Raw genomic sequence first — 20,708 nt, 5'->3', positions numbered from 1 at the left:
TTTTTTCAGCAGGCCCAATGAGCAACTCACTTATAATATGAGAGGGACCCAGTATGATTTAAAGGGGCCCTGGGCATCAGGCTATACATTTTTGTAAAGTGAGTTGGCTCATAATATTTCTTGAGAGATGCATTGCTTAGTTTGATTTATATAAGATCTAAATGAGATCGAAAACAATGATTATACAGTCACTGAATCTTGCATAATTATAATTTAAGATACACAGAGCACACCCATACTACCATATTTACCATATATCTTAAGACATGATGAAATAATTGGGTTTTTTCCTGTCCCAGAACTTATGGTGAAACTTTAATTCATCTGGGTCATATGGCCCAATACTTAAGAAACAAGATAAATTTGTATTGAATTTGCATCCCCTCTACTGGACATTGCAATAAAATAGATAAATTAAATGCATACTTTGCTAATAAAAGGAAAGAAACTAACCTTGTATTGTTATTATTTATTTCTCAATTTTTCATTATATGCATGAAAAAAAAAAAGCATAGGCATCCATACTGTAGCATGTATCGCTTATGCCCGATAACACACAACACATTGTTCATTGATCTGAAACAAATCATGTTTGGTTGTACTCAATGGTTTGAATATTTTATCCATCTGAAAACTGGATCCAAGATAATCACAAACAAGAGAGGGAAATAACAGATTGTTTGAAAACATCTGCTCTTCACGCATGACATGGTGTTAGGTGCAAAATAACCAAGATTTTACTATATCCAAATAAATATATGACAGTATCTCGCAAATAAAAATCATTTTTTGAAAATACATTCACTGTGAATGCAAATAACAATCTTTTCATTTGCATGGGTTACAAAAAGTATTATTAAAGCAAGTTATTTCAGTGTATACTATTTACCTGCAGACATCAATGCTCATTTGTATTAATTATGACTACAGATGTCAAGCAAATAGAAGCTCAGGTGGTGAATAAACAAAGCTGGCAGCAAGCAATAAACTCATTGTTTGAACTTACCAACAGGATATCAAATACAAAGTTTATTTTACTACAAAGCAAGCCAACCTTGGAAGCCAACTTTGGATTCTTTTAAGTGTGTTGAATTTTTTTGTTTTAATATATACAAAGTCGGCCGACAGATTGAAGCTGACTTTGGTTCCTTTTTATTGGTATTCATGGAAATTTTGAAAAGAAATAGAAACAGTGGAATAATTTTTCAAAGTACACAATAAAGTGCTCTGTGCACAGACATAGATAACCCAGCTTCACCCAAAAGAATGCAGAAAATAAAATAATTTGATGAATTTGTGAAGGCCGGAAGAGAAGATGATGATTTTGCCAACAATATGATCATTAACATGGATAAAACGGCAGTGTTTTTTTCATCTAATTCCAGGACTGACCGTCATTAAAGGGGGGGGGGGCTAAAAGTGTGAGAATTAGCACAACTAGTGCAGATTAAAAAACAAAAATCAAAACCAAAAACAAAAAAAAGTAACAGAATTTAGGAGATTTGTTGCCTCCAATAATAATTTTTCATGGCATGCACCGAAAGGATGGCTCATACATGTGCAGGAGAAGGGTTGGGTTAATGTGATGATGCTGCAATGGACTAAAGAGTTTTATCTCAAGTACATGATTTTATATTCTTTTTAAAATAAAAAATTTAAGTTGGAGTGCATTTTCCAATGTGTAATTTTTGAATGATTTAAATGGTGTACCACAACTTATGACTTAAAAAAATAATGTGTCCCAAAATGCACAGTGCACAAAAAAGTGACTTAAAAATTAATTTATAGTGTCCCATCATAATTGGTAGATAGGCTATGATGCCCTTCAATATAACACTAATCTTGTTGTAATACAAGTTTGGTCATGAATTCCAGTTCATTATGCAGTTGTTAAATTATAGATAACGTACTTCATTATAAGGTGGTACAATCTTTGACTTTCATGGACAGCATTATAATTATAGATAATTTACTTCATTATAAGGTGGTACACTCGTTGACTTTCATGGACAGCATTATAATGAGGGAGTAATGTACATTTATATGTTTTAGGATATATTCATTGGTATGACTTCTATTTCTATGACTCGTGCAGTGCTTTACATAGGACCAGTTTATTGACATTCATTGAGAAATAAAGATTTATTTTTATCTAACAATTTAGTTTACCTTATTTTGAATGGCAACAGGTTTCATTATATTAGTTGTATTAGACTACATTGTAAAATGTGTAATTGTCATGGAGCATATTTTTCCTGGTAACTGCATCTATTTGTACCTTATTTACTTATGTATAACATGCACTCAGTCATAAACAGCATAGACCCAGTGGTAGACCTTGAGTGTGGGCTTCTTGTTTCTTTTGTAATTTTGAGTATGGCCCTCTATGTCATCTTTATGTGCTACACATAAAGGAAAATCAGAAGAGCTTACATGAGATTCTTCTTTGGTATGTCTCTACTGCATGAATGCATGTCATTAAGAACCTGTACACATTTATTACACAAATGCATGTATTTAAGAATCTGTACTCATTTATTACACAAATGCATGTATTTAAGAACCTGTACACATTTATTACACAGATGCATGTATTTAAGAACCTGTACTCATTTATTACACAAATGCATGTATTTAAGAACCTGTACACATTTATTACACAAATGCATGTATTTAAGAACCTGTACACATTTATTACACAAATGCAGGTATTTAAGAACCTGTACACATTTATTGCACAAATGCATGTATTTAAGAACCTGTACGCATTTATTACACAAATGCATGTATTTAAGAATCTGTACACATTTATTACACAAATGCATGTATTTAGAACCTGTACACATTTATTACACAAATGCATGTATTTAAGAGCTTTTGCACATCTTTTATATGACTACATGTAATTAGAAACTTTTACACATCTGTTATACAAATGCATGTAATTAAAAACTCATACACATCTATTACATGACTGCATTTAATTAAGAACTTGTACATATCTATTACACAAATGAATGTAATGAAAAATCTTTATACATATATTACACAAATGCATATAATAAGAACTTGTAAAGATCTGTTGTATGAATGCATATAATGAAGAACTTGTAAACATCTCTTAAATGAATGTATATGATTAAGAACTTGTACATATTTACTTCCATATCTGTGTTTGTATTTGAGACGAACAAAATCGCCAAGGTGATTAAAATTTCTTTAAGATGTTTTTTTCAATAAAAACAACAAATGGCAATTGAAATATTCGTGGTTTTGTCAAGTTTTCTGGCAAGTTTCAGTCTGTTTTTGTTAAATTGTCTGAAGAGCTTCATTTAGGTGTTTTTGAGGTTACATTAATGACTTGTGTGACTCCATTTTGGAAGGAAGAAACTTGCAGAAGTACATAATTTAGTATTTAATCAAAGAATTTTTACTTTTAAAAGAAAATAATTTAGAAAAAAGGGAATTATGTATAAACACTGGTAAATTATGTGTGAAGATTCAAAGTCCAATGAGGGTAAGATTCAGAACAGAAATTTTCATAATGCTACTCTTTTTAGGTAAACCAGGAGTGCATACAACAAATTTTAGATGCCAAACTACCAAAGTAAATAAGATTATCTCATTTTTATACCAGTAGTAATATAATATTATCTCATTGTTTTACCAGTAGTAATGGTGCCTCAGTTATTTTTTTTAAACCATTTCTCTTTGTCTCTTTGACTTTTATGCAGCCCCGACATTTGTAGGACATGTGGGCAGTGTCTGATGTTATTGAGGTCCTAGGTGCAACACTGCAGACGCAGGTCTGCATCTTATAATGGGCAATTAGATCAGAGAGTCTATACCATCTTCAGTTGATTGCATATGATATATAAGCAGACAAGGTATCTATTCACGTTTTAATTTCTGTGGCTTGCTTAACACTATTATAATTTAACTTTTCAGTGTGAAGGAAATGTAGGAAGTATAGATGCCTGTGCCAATTTGCCAAGTTTCCTGGATAATTTAAATGATTCCAGGTTGAACATGTCTACCTCTCCCATTGGACCGCTGAAAAGCAGGAACCAGAAAGAATATCTCACTATATCCACCTATCTGTGCTCCAGTAAATTTACCCAGAATGGTAAGACCAAATGACACATTATACAGAATATCTCACTGTATCCACCTGTCACTGCTCTAATAAATTTACCCAGATGACCATCATGATTTATAATAAAGAATCGCTCACTAAAATCTCAATATATCTATCCTCCTCTGCTCCAGATGTTTTACCCAGAATAATAAGACCATGACGATACATAGTACGGATTCTCTTACAATAACCTCCCGTATGTGTTCCAGTAAATTTACCCAGAATGATAGGACCATGAGGATGCATGATACATTTAATTGAATTCTTTATGAATGCAATATGTCTGTAGCTTGATGCCCATTGCTAGATATCACTTTAAACTGATACACATTGCTAGATATCACTCTAAACTGATGCCTATTGCTAGATATCACTCTAAACTGATGCCCATTGCTAGATATCACTCTAAACTGATACACTGCAGACATCATAGTGATATGACTGAAAAATTGTTAAAGCTATGTTAAAAATCCAAATCACACACACACACACACACACACATGAATTCTCTTTTTATCATGGGCACCAAGATGCATTGATTTTGTGTATGCAGAAAGCTATATAAAACCCAGCAATGATTTACCTGTGAAAATAATAGTACTCAACTTTCCCAATTAGAGAAAAATGGATAAATGTAAGTATGAATGAAAACTTGTTTTGGGGAGGGGGTGAGGTATCCAGGAGAATTTATACCACAAAAATGAAGAATTTACAGTTGCATTCTTTTATGGTCAATATTATTTAAGCTCCTTCTTATCGGTGGAAGAGCATATACTAGTATATTCATCTGTCCTGTCCAGTTTTGTAATGTCATATTCCATCAGTAGTTAAATTTGTTTCTCCTTTGAATATGTTCCCCAATCACATTACATTTGGAATATTAGACTGCTACCATGTGAATCCATCCCATTATGTTAGGAATATTAGACTGCTATCATGTGAATCCAGCCCATTATGTTAGGAATATTAGACTGCTACCATGTGAATCCAGCCCATTATGTTAGGAATATTAGGCTGCTACCATGTGAATCCAGCCCATTATGTTAGGAATATTAGGCTGCTACCATGTGAATCCAGCCCATTATGTTAGGAATATTAGACTGCTACCATGTGAATCCAGCCCATTATGTTAGGAATATTAGGCTGCTACCATGTGAATCCAGCCCATTATGTTAGGAATATTAGACCGCTACCATGTGAATCCAGCCCATTATGTTAGGAATATTAGGCCGCTACCATGTGAATCCAGCCCATTATGTTAGGAATATTAGACTGCTACCATGTGAATCCAGCCCATTATGTTAGGAATATTAGACTGCTACTATGTGAATCCAGCCCATTATGTTAGGAATATTAGACTGCTACCATGTGAATCCGGCCCATTATGTTAGGAATATTAGACTGCTACCATGTGAATCCAGCCCATTATGTTAGGAATATTAGACTGCTACCATGTGAATCCAGCCCATTATGTTAGGAATATTAGGCTGCTACCATGTGAATCCAGCCCATTATGTTAGGAATATTAGACTGCTACCATGTGAATCCAGCCCATTATGTTAGGAATATTAGACTGCTACCATGTGAATCCAGCCCATTATGTTAGGAATATTAGACTGCTACCATGTGAATCCAGCCCATTATGTTAGGAATGTTAGACTGCTACCATGTGAATCCAGCTCTTCTTAACCCTTTACCTCATAGAGCATAGTGACAAAGTGCAGCTCGCTATACATAGAACACAGGTTACCTAGTCGACCGCATACGCATAGCTTGCCTGTGAACTATTAAGCAATGTAGTGTATGTTACGTTTAACAGCAATTTTAACCATTTTACATTTTTGGTACACAGCTATTACATGTGGAACAATTTAAGAGTAAAGTCCGATTGTTATAGCTGTGTAATTATTTATCACGGAAGAATTTGTTATGTGCTTTAAAATCTGGAGAGAATTCGTTCACCGTCATGTCAGTGCGGCCGTGTGACCAACCGTAGAGCTGCCATTTCTCATACTCGAAATTTACAAGTTTTTCATCTGTGTCTACATCACTAAGTCATCTAAATTTGATAATTTATAAAAACTAATTGCAGCCTATATCAATATCAGAGCCTTTACCTAGGTTATTGAATCTTTCATAGTTGTGATTCTAATCATGAAAACTTCGTAAGTACTGAATGAAATCCGCGACCGCCATTTTGGAGAGTGGAGATTACGACCCAGTTACTTTAAATAGCAGATATCAACCAGTACATAAACAGTGACCACGTGATCTGACGTAATTGTCATTCACAGAAATGAATGTAGTATCTAATAAGGGGTTTTCCCCGAAGGTGGCGCTACAAAAACTGGCTTAAAATGGCTGATGTTTACAGCAGACGTCAAAAGGTGCTTCTATGAGACTTTTGTAGAAGCGTCAAAAGTCGCTTTGATGCGACTTTTGTAGAGGCGTCCAAAGACGGTTGTATGAGGTAATGGGTTAAAGATGAAAATCATCTTTTTCTATTTCTATTTCAGAAGAAAAGGGCAATAACTTTTGCCCATTCCCCCCCCCCAACTTTGCACCACTAGGTGTTGCTAATTTTTGGCTTGGCTGTTGTACTGGATAACATTGTACATTTTATCCTCCGACAATCAAAGCCATTTTTGTGTTTTAATTGACTCATATAAAGTTCCCTTGGGATTTTTGTGGGTTAATCATTCTGCTGCAGGTTGAATACATTCTTTTTTTACAATTTATGCCAAATTTAAGTGATTTTTTCACCTTTAGGGACTTCTCACTACTCTATTGTTGACCTCTGCAAAGTCATTACAAGTTAGCACAACTTTGACTTTTTTGCTTGCTCCATTTGTAATGGACTAGGTTTTAGTGAGTTTTCAACATGCTGCATTGCTAATTTATGCTTTTTTTCCTTCTCATGTAGTTTAAGTAGAACGGTCAACTAAATACTTTAAATGCATAAGTTAAAAGCATAGTTTATAAGTTTCTAATGCGAAACTGACTTTTTTTATTTCTTTGTTAGTAATTGGGAATATATTAATATTAGTGAGTTTGTAACTTGATGAATTACTAATTTATGCTTTGCTTTCTCTTGTGTCATTTCAAGAGAAGGTCATTTAAATGCTATTTATGCATCTTCAGAGCATGGGAGTCTACCATGACTCTTGTTTTATTTATAATAAGTATACACCGTCTTTGATATGCAGTGTCTGTAATACATGGTCAGAGGAAGTCTGGGCTACCATATCAGCTAGGTAGACACATACTGATTTGTGACCTATGCTTTGTTTTTTCCTCTTTCTCATTGCAGGAGAAATTTTTGCTAAATGCATGACATGTACATTCAAAGCAATAATCCAGTTCAGCATTGAAGGAAAGGAAAGGCAGAATAAGTCAAGGAAGACAACATATGGTTTATTGTTTGCTGTACCGACTCATTGGGGAGTATACCCCAGTTGTTGGCAGCCCATTGGGCATAAGTTGGCAGCCCATTCGGCTTAAGTCTCCCTGCATGTCTGAGCATGGCCTTTGGGTCAGGGTGCATGGGGTTGGTATGGATCAGTTGGATCCATCTCTTTATACCACTGCACAGTTACTGGCTGTCCACCTGTACGAAATTTTCCATATGGACTGGATATGGAATCCATACATACTTTTACAGAAATATCCATATGGACATTATTATTATTTAGCTGAACTACTCTTATGGGTTTCAGTTTATCCATATGGATTCCTTACGTACTCCTCATGGAAAATCCCATGGAATATACAAATTAGTCCATGAGAGCTGTAGATTGCCCATATGGAATAAAATTAAAATTCCACATGGAATTTGTCAATAATCCATATGGAATTTGTAAATAGTCCATACGGAATTTGGAAATATACCATATGGAATTTGTAAATGGTCCATATGGAATTTGTAAATAGTTCATATGGAATTTGGTAATAGCCCATCCCACACGAAATTTTCCAGGAGGTCTTGAGGCAGATTTCAGACAGGTTTTTTATGCGCTTTCTGCCTAAACCATAAAAATATCTGTTTCAGATTTTTATTAAACTGCCTAATGATTCTTAGACATTATTGAGAATCAATGATAAATATTCACAATAATTTTTAAAATGGATCATAAATTTTATTTTGACAGTCATTATCAAATAAGATTTAGGAATTTCTTGTTCTCATTTTCTTTCTTGCAAACAAAACCTAATCCATGATGGCATCACTTAAGTCTTTTTCATTTCACTGAAAGTTTGGTGAGTTTTCACAAATATATTTACCAAAACTTTCTCACCTCTGTCTGCATGGGTTTGAGTCTCGGATTCAGCCAATGTGGGTATGTGAGAAAGCTTGCCAGTAGCTTCTCGAGGGTCGGTGGTTCTTTCCGGGGATTTCCTGGGTTCTTCCTCCACCATTAATACTGGCCGCCATGTATAGCCTATCTTGTGCTGAAAAATGGCGTTAAAACATACAACAACAACAACATCACAAATATATTTACCAAAACTTTCACTGAAATTGTGGTGAGATCTCACTAACTAATCACTCAACTATTTGTGAGGTTTGAAAATTTTTTTGGCAGAATCTCTAACATTTCTTTGAAAGTTCTGTGAAAGTTTACTAAAACTTTCGTGAGATTTCACTAAAATTTTGATCATTATATAGTATGGTACTGAAGTTTCAGTAGTTTTTCAGACATTTCAAAAGGTTTCAAATAAAAAATGGATATGAATTAAACAGGATTTTATTAACCAAGGTGATATCTCAGTGTACATGAAAAAAATTATACAGATGTTGTAATTATATGAGATCCAAGGCAAGAGATATGGGAGTTAATAACAATAATAATAATAATAATAATGACTTTATTTAGAGAAGATAACTCGGTTACAGAACTAATCTACCTTGAGGCCTTCTATCTGTTATCTATCTGTGATTTTTTATTAATGTACAAACTATGATGCTGTTGTGGTCTCTTAAATTAGTCCTTGTTCCATAAGCAGCCATGGCAAGTGTTTATCATGATATAATTACTCTTATTTTACACTGAATTCCAACACACCTAGAATATTGTGATAATATACACAATAATACTACTCATGATATTGAAGGATGATTCTACTTGTGAGCCAAGAAAACTCCATAAAGATTTGGCTATCTTTGATAGACATGGGTATCTGGCAACAATTCCCACCAGTGATCTATATGTTGTCCCTCCTTAAATTCTGGAAGATAATCAGCTTGGAGGTATATACCATCCTGGTTCAATTACTTGTCTTATTTAGCACATTAGCCGCTACTGTAAAGCTCTTTATGGCACACAAAGCAAAATGCTAGTCCTGGCATTCATTTTTCATGCAGATTGATATCAGTTACATTCCCATTGACTTTCCATCAAGCTATTCTCATTGCCACACATTTTTCAAATGGCTATTCAAACTTGTGTCTGGCTCAAAAATTTGAATCGCCATGTTTAGCAAATATGCTCATTCTCATCAGTTTCCGTTATGTGATGATTCATTGGGCAAGTACAAAATTTTGACCAATCAGAAAGCTCTTTACAGCGATCATCTGTTAAACCCAGCAAATACTTATTAGAAAGCTCGTTGTGAAATGGGACCTAATAGACCATGATTAAAAAAAAAAGTTTCGGATACGATATTAAAAAGGGTCCATATCAAGGAAAATCAGATTCAGGTCAGGAGAAAAGCGAAATTTTGTTTTAAAACGGAAAATAAGAAAATTTTTTGGAGTCCAGTTAAATCCAATTGAAGTTAAATACAACAACAACAACAACAATAACAAAAGTTTGAAAAAGAAATATAACAAGGAAAGATGTGAAAAGAAGTTATTGTGCCCAATATGAACAATAAAATTACAGCTATCAGAAACAGGAAATGTAATTGTTGCTGAAAATCATTCAGATTGTACAAGAAACAAAAAACTAAATTCTATTATATCTTATTGATATTTGTTATTGAAATGTCATTGATATTACAGTCACAAAGTATCACTATATTTTCAGAATTTTTGAAAAACTCTCGGTGAAATATCAATCACAAATTCTTAATAATATTTTCAGAAATGTTGGCAGAGTCAGTGATTTTTCAATCACAAAGTTTCAATGATATTTTCAGACATTTTGGTAGAATCTCCTAAAATACCATAGTTTTAGTGAAAAAAGGACAGTTGAGTGAATGTCAAAAAATGTTCACTATGATTTTGCTGAAATTTCAGTCACATTTTCATTGGGGTTAATTTTTGTAGAGCATATTTTAATAGGAAGCCCAAAACAAAATTTTCAGAGTAAACATCAAGTCTAAAATCCACCTTGCACCAAATTTTCGAAGTCCAAAGATTCATCTATGCTTGTACTACCAGATATTAATATTCTGATATGTTAACATTTTCTCTACCTTTTTTGGTCATGTCTTTGCCTGTTGTTAAACATTGTGTGAAAATAAATTAACCCTTTAGCTATGACTACCGCATCTAAGCATCACCTGTAAATAGCTCCTGAACCCCACTGATGCATATGTGCAGTGTTGATAAGTCTAGTTTACTACCCCAGTGTCACTTTTGTGTGTATAGTTCAGCAGTACTTGAAACCCCAGTGTCGCATCTATGTGGACATGACTGCTATGTTAACTAAACATTGATCAGTTGAAAGCACAGAAGTTTACATATTTTTGATTATCATAACCAATGAGAGAACTGTTTACTCAACATTTTGATACAAGTGTGAAAGCAGTTTAAATTTAGACACACTGTTGGGATTTTCTGCACTTTACGAAACACGTGTAGTTGAGATAAACAAAGATGGATTCTGATTCAGATAGAGCAACTTTAAATGGTTCAGTGCAAGTGATATAGAAGAGTTTAATGGATCATTCTTAGAAAATGGATTGGATATTGATATTAGTCCCATTTCAACACCAGATGCAATTGATTTTTAATTGGATGACGAGGTGGACATAATCCCACTTGCACTATGGAGTTATGACCTCACTGTGTTCGAGATCGATGATTTTGATTCTCGCGTTGGTTCAACAATCAAGCTTGGACTAAGCAGTGAGAACGATTTTTTTCTCAAGTTTTTTCCTGAATGTCTGGTGAAAATGCTTGGGAAAGAAACAAATGATTATGTCAAGCAAATGGGGGACCAAAAGCAAGACCTGAGGCTGAAATGGTATGAAATCAGCATCACAGAGATATGTGCATATTTTGGAATATACATCGTCATTTATGTGTGGATAATGACTGTTTTGAGAGGTACCACTCTCAACTTTGCAATATAAAGTGGAAATATATGAAAAACAGACACTATACAAGGTAAGCTGTTTTTTATTTCACTGAAATCCAGCAAAAACTAATGAAATAATGAATATAAATGTAACCATGTTTTCATTGTGAGTTTCTATGGTCAGCCTTGATGATGCTCTAGTATTCAGCCTAGGAACCAGCCTCTCAGTCAGTAGTCTCAGTAACTGATATGATAGCACTCAGCAGTAGTGAAACTGCACAACAGCTGTAGTAGCTATAGGGTTAAAGAAAACTGACATGCATGTGTTTTCTTCAAATTTATATGAGTATATATTCATCCTTCCACATTAGCTACAGTGACATATACATGTACTCTAACTCCCACCAATATTTTTATTTGAATCAGATAGTTTAGGTTATTAATTCTTCAGAGAATATTTTCCCTGATACTATAACACATGAGCCTGCTTTCCATATGGAAAAAAGTGCTTATGGATTAAAGTTGCAACTTTATTCCATATGGAATTTTCACTTGCTGTGAAGTATTTATGGAATTCATATGGAATAAATTGTCTGATTCCATAAGTTTTTCAGTCCATATCTCTTCCATATGGATTCGTGAAGTATTCCATATGGATCCATGAGAAATTTCTGTACAGGCAGCCATCACTGACTGTCAAGACAGGAGACGACTTGAGAAGACGGCCCAGCCGATCAGTTCATTGCTTGCATTTCCGACTTATTGGGGGATTGTTTCCCAATTTTAAGCAGCGCAGTGGGCATAAATCTCCCCTGCATGTCCAAGCATGGTCTTCAGGCCTATAAGTCAGGACGCATGTGGTTGGTACGAGATATATTGGATCTAAGGCATAATAAAACCGCACCGTCAATGGCCATCCAGCCATCACTGGCTGTCTGACCATTTCAACATGAGGATCATTTTGTTAAATCAGTCCAGCCAACTATGATTTATGGGGATCTTAGTGTCTTGAATTTAGATCTTTTAGACCTTCATGGTCACAATCAACCAATCACTCACTCTGTTTCCAAATGGAACTAATCCTGGGTTTTAGAACCTCCAGTCCACACTTTGCTAAAGTCACTATCATACAAATGATGTCTCCCGGTATCTTTAGCTCCCACATAAATGAGCTGCATGCACCTTTATATTCGCCCAAACTTTTTTCAGGTTGGAGGGTTCCTTGATTATCTTGACACAACCAGGCTTTGTAGCCCAAAATAGGTTACCTTCTGTCGGTAACCAAAGAGTCGCCACTCACTTGCTGTCTTCCATTAACAGGCTGAGAGCAGTAGGCATACAAGATCCTGTTTGTGCTCACAAGCACTACTTGAAATTTAGAGAGAAATGTTGTGGCACATTCCAACGTCTCTTCCTTCTGCTGTGAGCCGAAACAAGGGACATCTCCCCTCAAGCCCTTGCTTTGTGGCTGAAGTGGGTTGTATGCTCTGTGTACTCTGATGTCTCACCAGATCAGAGTCACCTCATGAAGATTACCCTCTCAGAATCTCTGAGCCTCGTGTACAAATGCAACATTTCGATCCAGGATATAATAGAAGCTGTTGACTGGTATACAGAGTTAACCTTCTCAAGCCTTTGTATCAGAGATTTAGCCATGCAGAGGCAAGCCTTAAATCTGGTAGGTTCAGTAGCAGCAGCACAGATAGCCACCATACCCAACTAGATTAATCAACACAGCCTGATAGCTTTGCTGGATTCGCCAGTGAAATTTTGTAGATTTAGAAGACTTCAGTATGCCTCTTCTTAACTGTATGTTATTGTCACAGGTCAATTGACTCCATGCTGTGTTGCTTAAGTAATTAGGAAAACAGATTATTATTCACATGGGGACTTCAGCTATTCTTCCCTAGAAGGTAAACTGAGGTTGAGGTCAGATGCTTAGCATCCCCTCCTACTACTTTTTTTCGTAACTTGTGTGATTGGGGAATGTATTCGAAGGAGATAGCAAATTTTTAAGTAAATTATATTCCTCCAAGAATACTTACCCAATCACATAACTTAAAATCCCTCCCAACCACCCCGGCATGCAAAAATTCTCATTAGTATCTCACTCAGCTTAAAATAAGCAACACCAGGCACTGCAAAGGGGAAGTAATGTGTAAGAGTTTTTTCCCTTTATTTATTGAACTCTAAGAAAGATTTTTGCTGTTATAGCAGGACTGGATTCACATGGTAGCAAGCTAATATTCCTAATGTAATGTGATTGGCTAAATGAATTGTGGAATTCCTTACACACCTCCCAAATATATCAAAATATCATTCATGCATAGGAGAGGATTTCAAACAAAACATTTATCTTTGCAAGAGAGTTTCTTTAACTCTTTGGCCTGTTCAGTGTGGCAGCAGATTTTTTACACCTTGGCCACCTTACATGCACATATTACATTGACCTTTTCAATCCCAGCAGTGACCTGTCACAGGTTATCTAGATCAGAATATTATGATAGTGATATATGTCAAATAACTTCCTTCTCTGGTGGGAAGACAGGATATGGCTTGCAGCAGGAATACCCCTTGAAATTCCACAACCAGAAATAAAAATTTGTATAGATGCCAGTTAGTGGTTGGGGAGCACACTTGCTACCAGACTTTAAAACAGTCATTGGCAAGGGGACATGTCAAGAACTGGCTCTTCAAATCAGCTTCATGTAAATGAAATCCATCCTCCGTGCATCCACCAATTGGGCAGAACACTTGCATGGATGTACAGTCCTAATACTGTCAGACAATTCGTTAGTGGTCACATACCTTTTCAGACATGGAGGGGCAAAATCACAAGACCTTTGTGTCATGTTATGAGAATACCTTCAGTGGTGTGCCCCATACCAGATAAATATTCAGGTCTGCCACATACCCGGATGGGTCAGTAATTTAACTGGCTTGTTGAGGAGAGGACATATTCTGCATAAAGGGTGGTCTCTCCATCTCTCCACATTCAGTTTGGTTTGCACCCTATGGGGCTGCCCAATGATCTTTTGCAGCAAGGTGGAACAACAAATTATACATTCATCCTGCCTTTTCTGGACCCAGAAGCATGAGCCATCAATTCTCTGTCAGTCAGCTGTGAGGGAATGTTGGCCTATACCTTCCCTTCATCTGTCCTAATACCAGAAATAGTCCAGATAGTGATGGACATGAACTGCCAGATAGTTCTGATAAGACCCTCTTTGCCTGGAAAAATCCTTGATCATCAATCTGATCTCCTTGGCATCAGACATAGCCTGGAAAATCATGGTGATCCCCAAATTGCTCAAGCAGTCTAGATTGCCACTCTTCCATCTATGTCCAGAGAAACTCCTCCCTCGCTCTGACACTTGTTAGGGATACCTTGCATGAAAAGGAGTTTGGATCTTCAGTTGTGGTAAAGATTGCAACAGCTAGAAAGCCCCCCACCCCACTCTGAATGGATACAAAGGGAAATGAAGGGTTTTTTAATGGCTTGTGTCACATTAGTGATGTTAAACCACTGTCTTCCTCCACTTGTCATTTGCCCAACTTCTTTCTCTTTCTCATTGAAGCTGCAAGTTATTCCCCCATCACTATAAAGGGATACTATTCCATGATCTCAGACATGTTCTGACATCATGAATGACACATTATTGGATGCCTCAAGGATGTTTCTGACTTGATGTCCAATTTCAATTTATTGAGAGCAATCTCACTCACATTATTCTTAAAATGGAATCTTCCCTGGGTGTTGACATGGCTTAACTCATCAAGTTTGAGTTTCTGTCATCTACATCCATCAATCAGCTATTATATAAGACTTGCTTTCTCATAGCTCCTGCCTCATCATACAGTTAGTGAGAATATTATCTTTAATTCTGTTACAGCTTTGTTTAGCAGTTATCTTATCAGCATCACTTTGATTTTGTCTAAATTAAATTCCATTATGTTTCCAATATTTAGAGTTCAAAGTTGTGTTTCTGCATCAGCATAGAGCAAGACATTGGCATGACCTATCAAGACGTGATGGCTGTTGCAGAAGGGAGTTTACGAAAATCAACAGTGTCCACATAAGTCAGTTTTTTTAAAGAGTCTTTTGAAGTAATTTACCAAACATCGTAGCTTTGTTCTTAGGTGGGACATGTTTTGCAGAATCCTTTTCTTCATTTACAATGTTGCTGACTGGAAATATCTTTTTAAGGTGACTTACTTGGGATTCTCAGTTGGAAGCAAGATGAGAAAAGATTGATGGAGAACCTTGCTCAGTTGGAAAACATTCCAGGTGATGAAATTGTGAAGGTGAGTATAGGTTTAAAAATTATTATTGTTGTTTGATTGTACAATTTCTCACAGCCAATGTGAGTATGTGAGAAAGCTTGCCAGTAGCTTCTCATGGGTCAGTGGTTCTTCCCGGGGTTTTCACAGGTTCTTCCTCCACCATTAATACTGGCTGCCATGCATAGCCTATCATGTGCTGAAAAATGGTGTTAAACCCCACAACAACAACAACAACAACAATTTTTCACACTTTATATATGCAGCAGTAATAATAACTTATAATAGTCATGACAGCCTGGACTGGTCTAGTAGCGTTTGTTAAATGAGTTATTTTAGAGAAATCAGTTACCACAAACACATCCATGTTTCTGAACCATAGTTTAAACCTAAAACTGTAGATGTGCAGAATTTGGCCAAATTTGATAGAAAATATCTTAGCTTGAATGCCATTCACATTTATATAAATGACATCTTCTTGCCTTCACATATACTGCCATGACTAAAGCTAGAAAAAGATTTATACATATTTATCATAAAAAATATTGAAGAATGTGATCAAATTTGACACAAAGTGTCCAGTCATAGGAAACCTTCGATATTGGACAGACATTGTTGATAAGCAACCAGATAGTGACAAATCTTAAGAAACATTGTTTTCATAATATATTAAATCAGTAGAATTGTAGAAATCTGAGATGATAAAGTTGTCTTAATGCTCTGCTTTTTCAGTTTCTTCAGGATGTTCTAGACTCCTTGTTTAGTATGTTTAGCTACCAGTCTCCGAACATTTCAGTCACAGTAAAGGATCTGAACCAAAGAGTCTTCAAAACCTTGGTGAGTCTCCTTTGAAATGTACATCTGAAAACTGAGTAATGTAGTAACCATACATCAATCCATCTCAGTCCATACAGTTACCACACTTTCCCTTCCCCTCTATAACTTTAAAGCTGCTTGAGATGACATTTCATATAATCTTGGACATGTTCACTAGAAGGTGTGTTGTATGCCACAATGGTGATATAATCTTCAAGGACGAGGTCATGGTTCATCATTTCTATTTTCCATCACTTTTTCATCAGCATTTCTATTTTACATCACTTTTCCATCAGCTCAATAACTTTGTAGCCATTTGTGTCTTAAAGATGAAACTTGGTATAGTAATACGTCATCACTAGAAGTTGTGTCTTGTCTTAGGGGTCCTGTTTTCAAAGTCATGGTTCGCTGTTTGTTTTCATTACACTTTCCCGTCTGTTGTATAACTTTAATGCTGTTTGACATTAAGGGATGAAACATGGTATGCTTATACATTATCATTTGAAGGTTTGTTGTGTATGAATTGGGTTGGGGTGCACTGCATAACCAGTATACCAGTTTACCATGGTATTTTTTCTGGTGGTACACACTACTGTTCTTCTTCACTGTACCAGTACTTAGTTTCTGTCAGTATGGAATATATGGAAACTCCAGAGTAATCTTGAAACAAATTTAATGGTATTAACAACGTGTTTTTATTTTTCATGACAAAATTATTTGTTTTACAAAACAGATGTTTGTCACAAAGTAGTTTTGAATATTAATGAGCCTTTCATCACATGTCTGACAGAATGGCACTTATGTGAAAGATATTTGTGCCAGATCATACTAAATGTATGTTAAGGTGTTAAAGTTCATTTATTTTTTTTAAAAACTGCAAGATTTTTAGGAGAACAGTTGTTTTTTGAAGTTTATGTAGGTTATCAGGTCCACTAAATATTTCCATGTCTTCAGCAAGTGTATTTTATGTTTACTGTCCATTTTTGGCAAATATATTGCAAGGCAATTAACATCTCACTCTACATTTTCCTGCATATTTTATCAATAGTGTATCTGGTATATTTGTAGGTTTCAGTGTCATCACTTCCTGCTTTTATAAACAAGCTCTCTGATGCCATCACAATGACGTTATAATCAGCTATAATCATACCACTTTAGTTACAGTTCTTATGCAACAAGTAACATAGCATACACATAGCAAATTCATCTACTCTAAGGTATGACCAATTTATTTTTTATAGGGTGGGGTTGTTTTTTAATTCAGATATTTTATTTTCTTTAATCTTAAGATAATTAGTATCTTAAGTTAATGGTTTTATAGTGGTGTTATTTTGCTATAAGTGAGAGCAAAATATTTTTTCGGAGGGACATTTTAATAAAAGTAACGCTTGGATTAAGAATGAAAGTTATAGTTATACACCATTCGTATAAAATTTGTCATGTGTAACATTGGGGATACTACCTGCAAGGTAAAGGTCATGCTTAATATTTTGTGTTTTTATTACACATTCCTGTCTGCTTTAAAATCGTAAAAGCTGTTTGAGATTAAGGTTAAGGAGCACAGCTTGGTATGTCATTATTAGCAGGTGTGGTGTGTACCACCTTGGGTATCTTCTCTTCATGTTTGGGGCCCTGAGTGGCCGAGTGGTCTAAAGTGCTCACTGTTACGAATCATTACCATCTCACCTCTGTCTGCGTGGGTTAGAGTCTCAGGTTTGGCCAGTGTGGGTATGTGAGAAAGCTTGCCAGTAGCTTCTTGTGGGTTGGTGGTTCTTTCTGGGGTCTTCCCAGGTTCTTCCTCCACCATTTATACTGGCTGCCATGTATAGCCAAACTTGTGCTGAAAAATGGCATTAAACCCTACAACCACAACAACAACAACAACACATATCATGGTCAGTGGCAGTGTTATATATTGAATTTTCGCAGTACACTTTCCTTTCCACTCTATAATTTTAGATCGTTTTGCCCTGGACTCGTTGACCAAAAAATTAAGCTGTCTTACTTGGTTTATTAAATTTTTAACGTATGTTGGGAGAAAACGAAATACATTTTAGTATTGTATCTTTGTTTCCTTTATTGCTTAAAACATTATTATTTGACTAAATTTAATCATATGTGCTATACTGATGTTCAATACATACATGGTTCTTGATGTATTACAGTTTAGTATAGACTGCTGTTCTCACTATATTGCTATTCTGTACATAACATGGTCAGAAGTTATTAACACCAATTGAATTACAACAAATGAGACTTGTATCCTGAAGTTACGATTTACAGTAGTTACTAAATGAAGTTGATATGAAAGATTGTTTACTAAATTTTAGATTATCTAGTAAATCCAGTACAGTTTAATCTCAGTAGGTTGAAACTCCAAAGTTTCTGTTAAATCATGTCACCTGTTTAAGTCGGCTAAGTTTTATATAATTATTGACGACATGACAGGAAAAGAAGCTGCCTATGTGAAGGTGGCAGGTGTTACATTCAATCTGCTGGGGTGATCTTGTAGCCTCAGGTCCCTGACTGGTTTTATTAGTGTTGTAACTCTCCAGAAGGAAACATTGTCATTGATTAGTTCAACAGGTCACCATGTCTTGTTGTCTCTAGCTTCCACCTTTTGGTCATGTGACATGGGCACAGTCAGTTTGCAGTAGGAAATGACAAAAGTCTGTGCAGTCATTCATAATAATATCATCATTTAATGATAGTCTAGTGGTTAGAGTGTTTGCCTTGGATGTGGGAGGTCATGGGTTCAAACACAGCCAAGTCATACCAATTACTTATAAAAACTCTAGCAGCTGCCTTGCTTGGTGCTCAGCATTAAAAGGTTAGTGTTAGGACTGGTTGGCCTGGTGTCAGGATAATGTGACTTAGTGGGACATCATGATACATGTTTGTTTCATGATGCCAGAGTGCTAGCCGTCACTATAAACTGTCACACTGCAGACGTCATAATGATGTGACTGACAAATTGTTAAAGCTACATTAAAAATCCAAATCACACACACACCATCATTTAATGCAGACAGGATTTGACTATATCAGTGATAAAAATGATTTTTTGTTTGTTTTAGGTGGGACTGTAAAAATGAGCTTACTCAAATACTGTCTCCAAATGTTTATTAAAAAGAAATAAGGAATAATTTTCTGTTAAGGCTTATAGACATTATGTTGGATCCAGAAGCCCAGTTCAAGTGATCCCACTAATTGTTGGATAACCAGAATTGCAGTATTGGAAATTTAAGAATGAATTTTTCAATGCATTACCAATGTGTGGACTTTTTGGCAGAATGATGGCCACAACTAACCAGTTTGTCCAGACACATATTTTTCATAGCAAATTTAATAATCTATATGTGTTAATAACATTGTTTTTTTATTTATTTCAGGTACATATCTTCACATTATTACAACATTCCCGATTTGAGAATTTCCAGCCTGTTTTAGAAGCTTACCTTACAGATGGGTTCTCCTCCACTCTTGTTTATAGGTAGGGATGTTATTGTAACTTGGAATACAAACAAAACTACATACTGTGTATACTTGCTTATAAGTTGGGTCTAACTGCAAACATCATAGATCCTAATCTGCCATAGTATAATGAGCCTGCAGTTCAGGCCGTTGTTGTTTGTTCTACTGATTACTCCTAACAGACTCAAGAGATCCAGATCTGCTGGTTCACCATAACTGGTAGGGGCATATAGTGATACCCTTTTCTGTTCATACACCAGTACACATGTGTCCATCTGTCTGGTTAAGTGTTGCATTTAGAGTTTTAAGACATTGTGGCAAGGCATTCACTTTTCATGAAAACATTACTATTAAGTTATAAGTTGGAATGGAATTCAAAATTGGGAGATTCATATTAAGGCTTGATTCATTGTATCAAATAATATCCATTCACAGACATCAGGGAAGTTCCAATTTTGATAAGCTGTATGGGAACAGAATGGATCAGTCTTATTAAACACTATAAATGTAGGTTGTTTGATTGGTTTTAATAGCCTATTAACACATTGTTTGTATTGTTCTTAGGAAATGGGAGCTAAGTGCCTTTCCCAAGGAGATACATACAGACCCTTGACCTTTAGATTAGGATCCTGACACTCTATCTATTGAGCTACTGCGATTCCTAAACACTTTGTCAGAATTTTAAGTTTACATGGGTGTTTAATAACAATATATTTTCTTTAAATATGTTATCTAATCATAACACCTCGTAAATC

General features: G+C 35.5%; 1 protein-coding gene across 3 annotated transcripts in view; it reads left to right on the top strand.

The window, feature by feature from the left end:
* LOC149802224 (dedicator of cytokinesis protein 4-like) overlaps positions 1–20,708 on the top strand; it is a 365,588-nt gene that overhangs the window by 128,444 nt on the left and 216,436 nt on the right. For all 3 annotated transcript variants that reach the window (XM_089956651.1, XM_089956650.1, XM_089956649.1), the window contains 4 exons: positions 3,949–4,126; positions 15,590–15,687; positions 16,396–16,500; positions 19,872–19,972. In XM_089956651.1, coding sequence (XP_089812777.1) covers positions 3,949–4,126; positions 15,590–15,687; positions 16,396–16,500; positions 19,872–19,972 — 482 coding nt within the window. The remainder of the gene's footprint in view (positions 1–3,948; positions 4,127–15,589; positions 15,688–16,395; positions 16,501–19,871; positions 19,973–20,708) is intronic.

The sequence above is a fragment of the Sinohyriopsis cumingii genome, chromosome 4, assembly GCF_028554795.1.
Source record: "Sinohyriopsis cumingii isolate HCF-2022 chromosome 4, ASM2855479v2, whole genome shotgun sequence".
NCBI classification, from domain to species: domain Eukaryota; kingdom Metazoa; phylum Mollusca; class Bivalvia; order Unionida; family Unionidae; genus Sinohyriopsis; species Sinohyriopsis cumingii.
The sequence above is the reverse complement of the archived record's forward strand: the minus strand, read 5'-3'. Positions and strand labels throughout refer to the sequence as shown.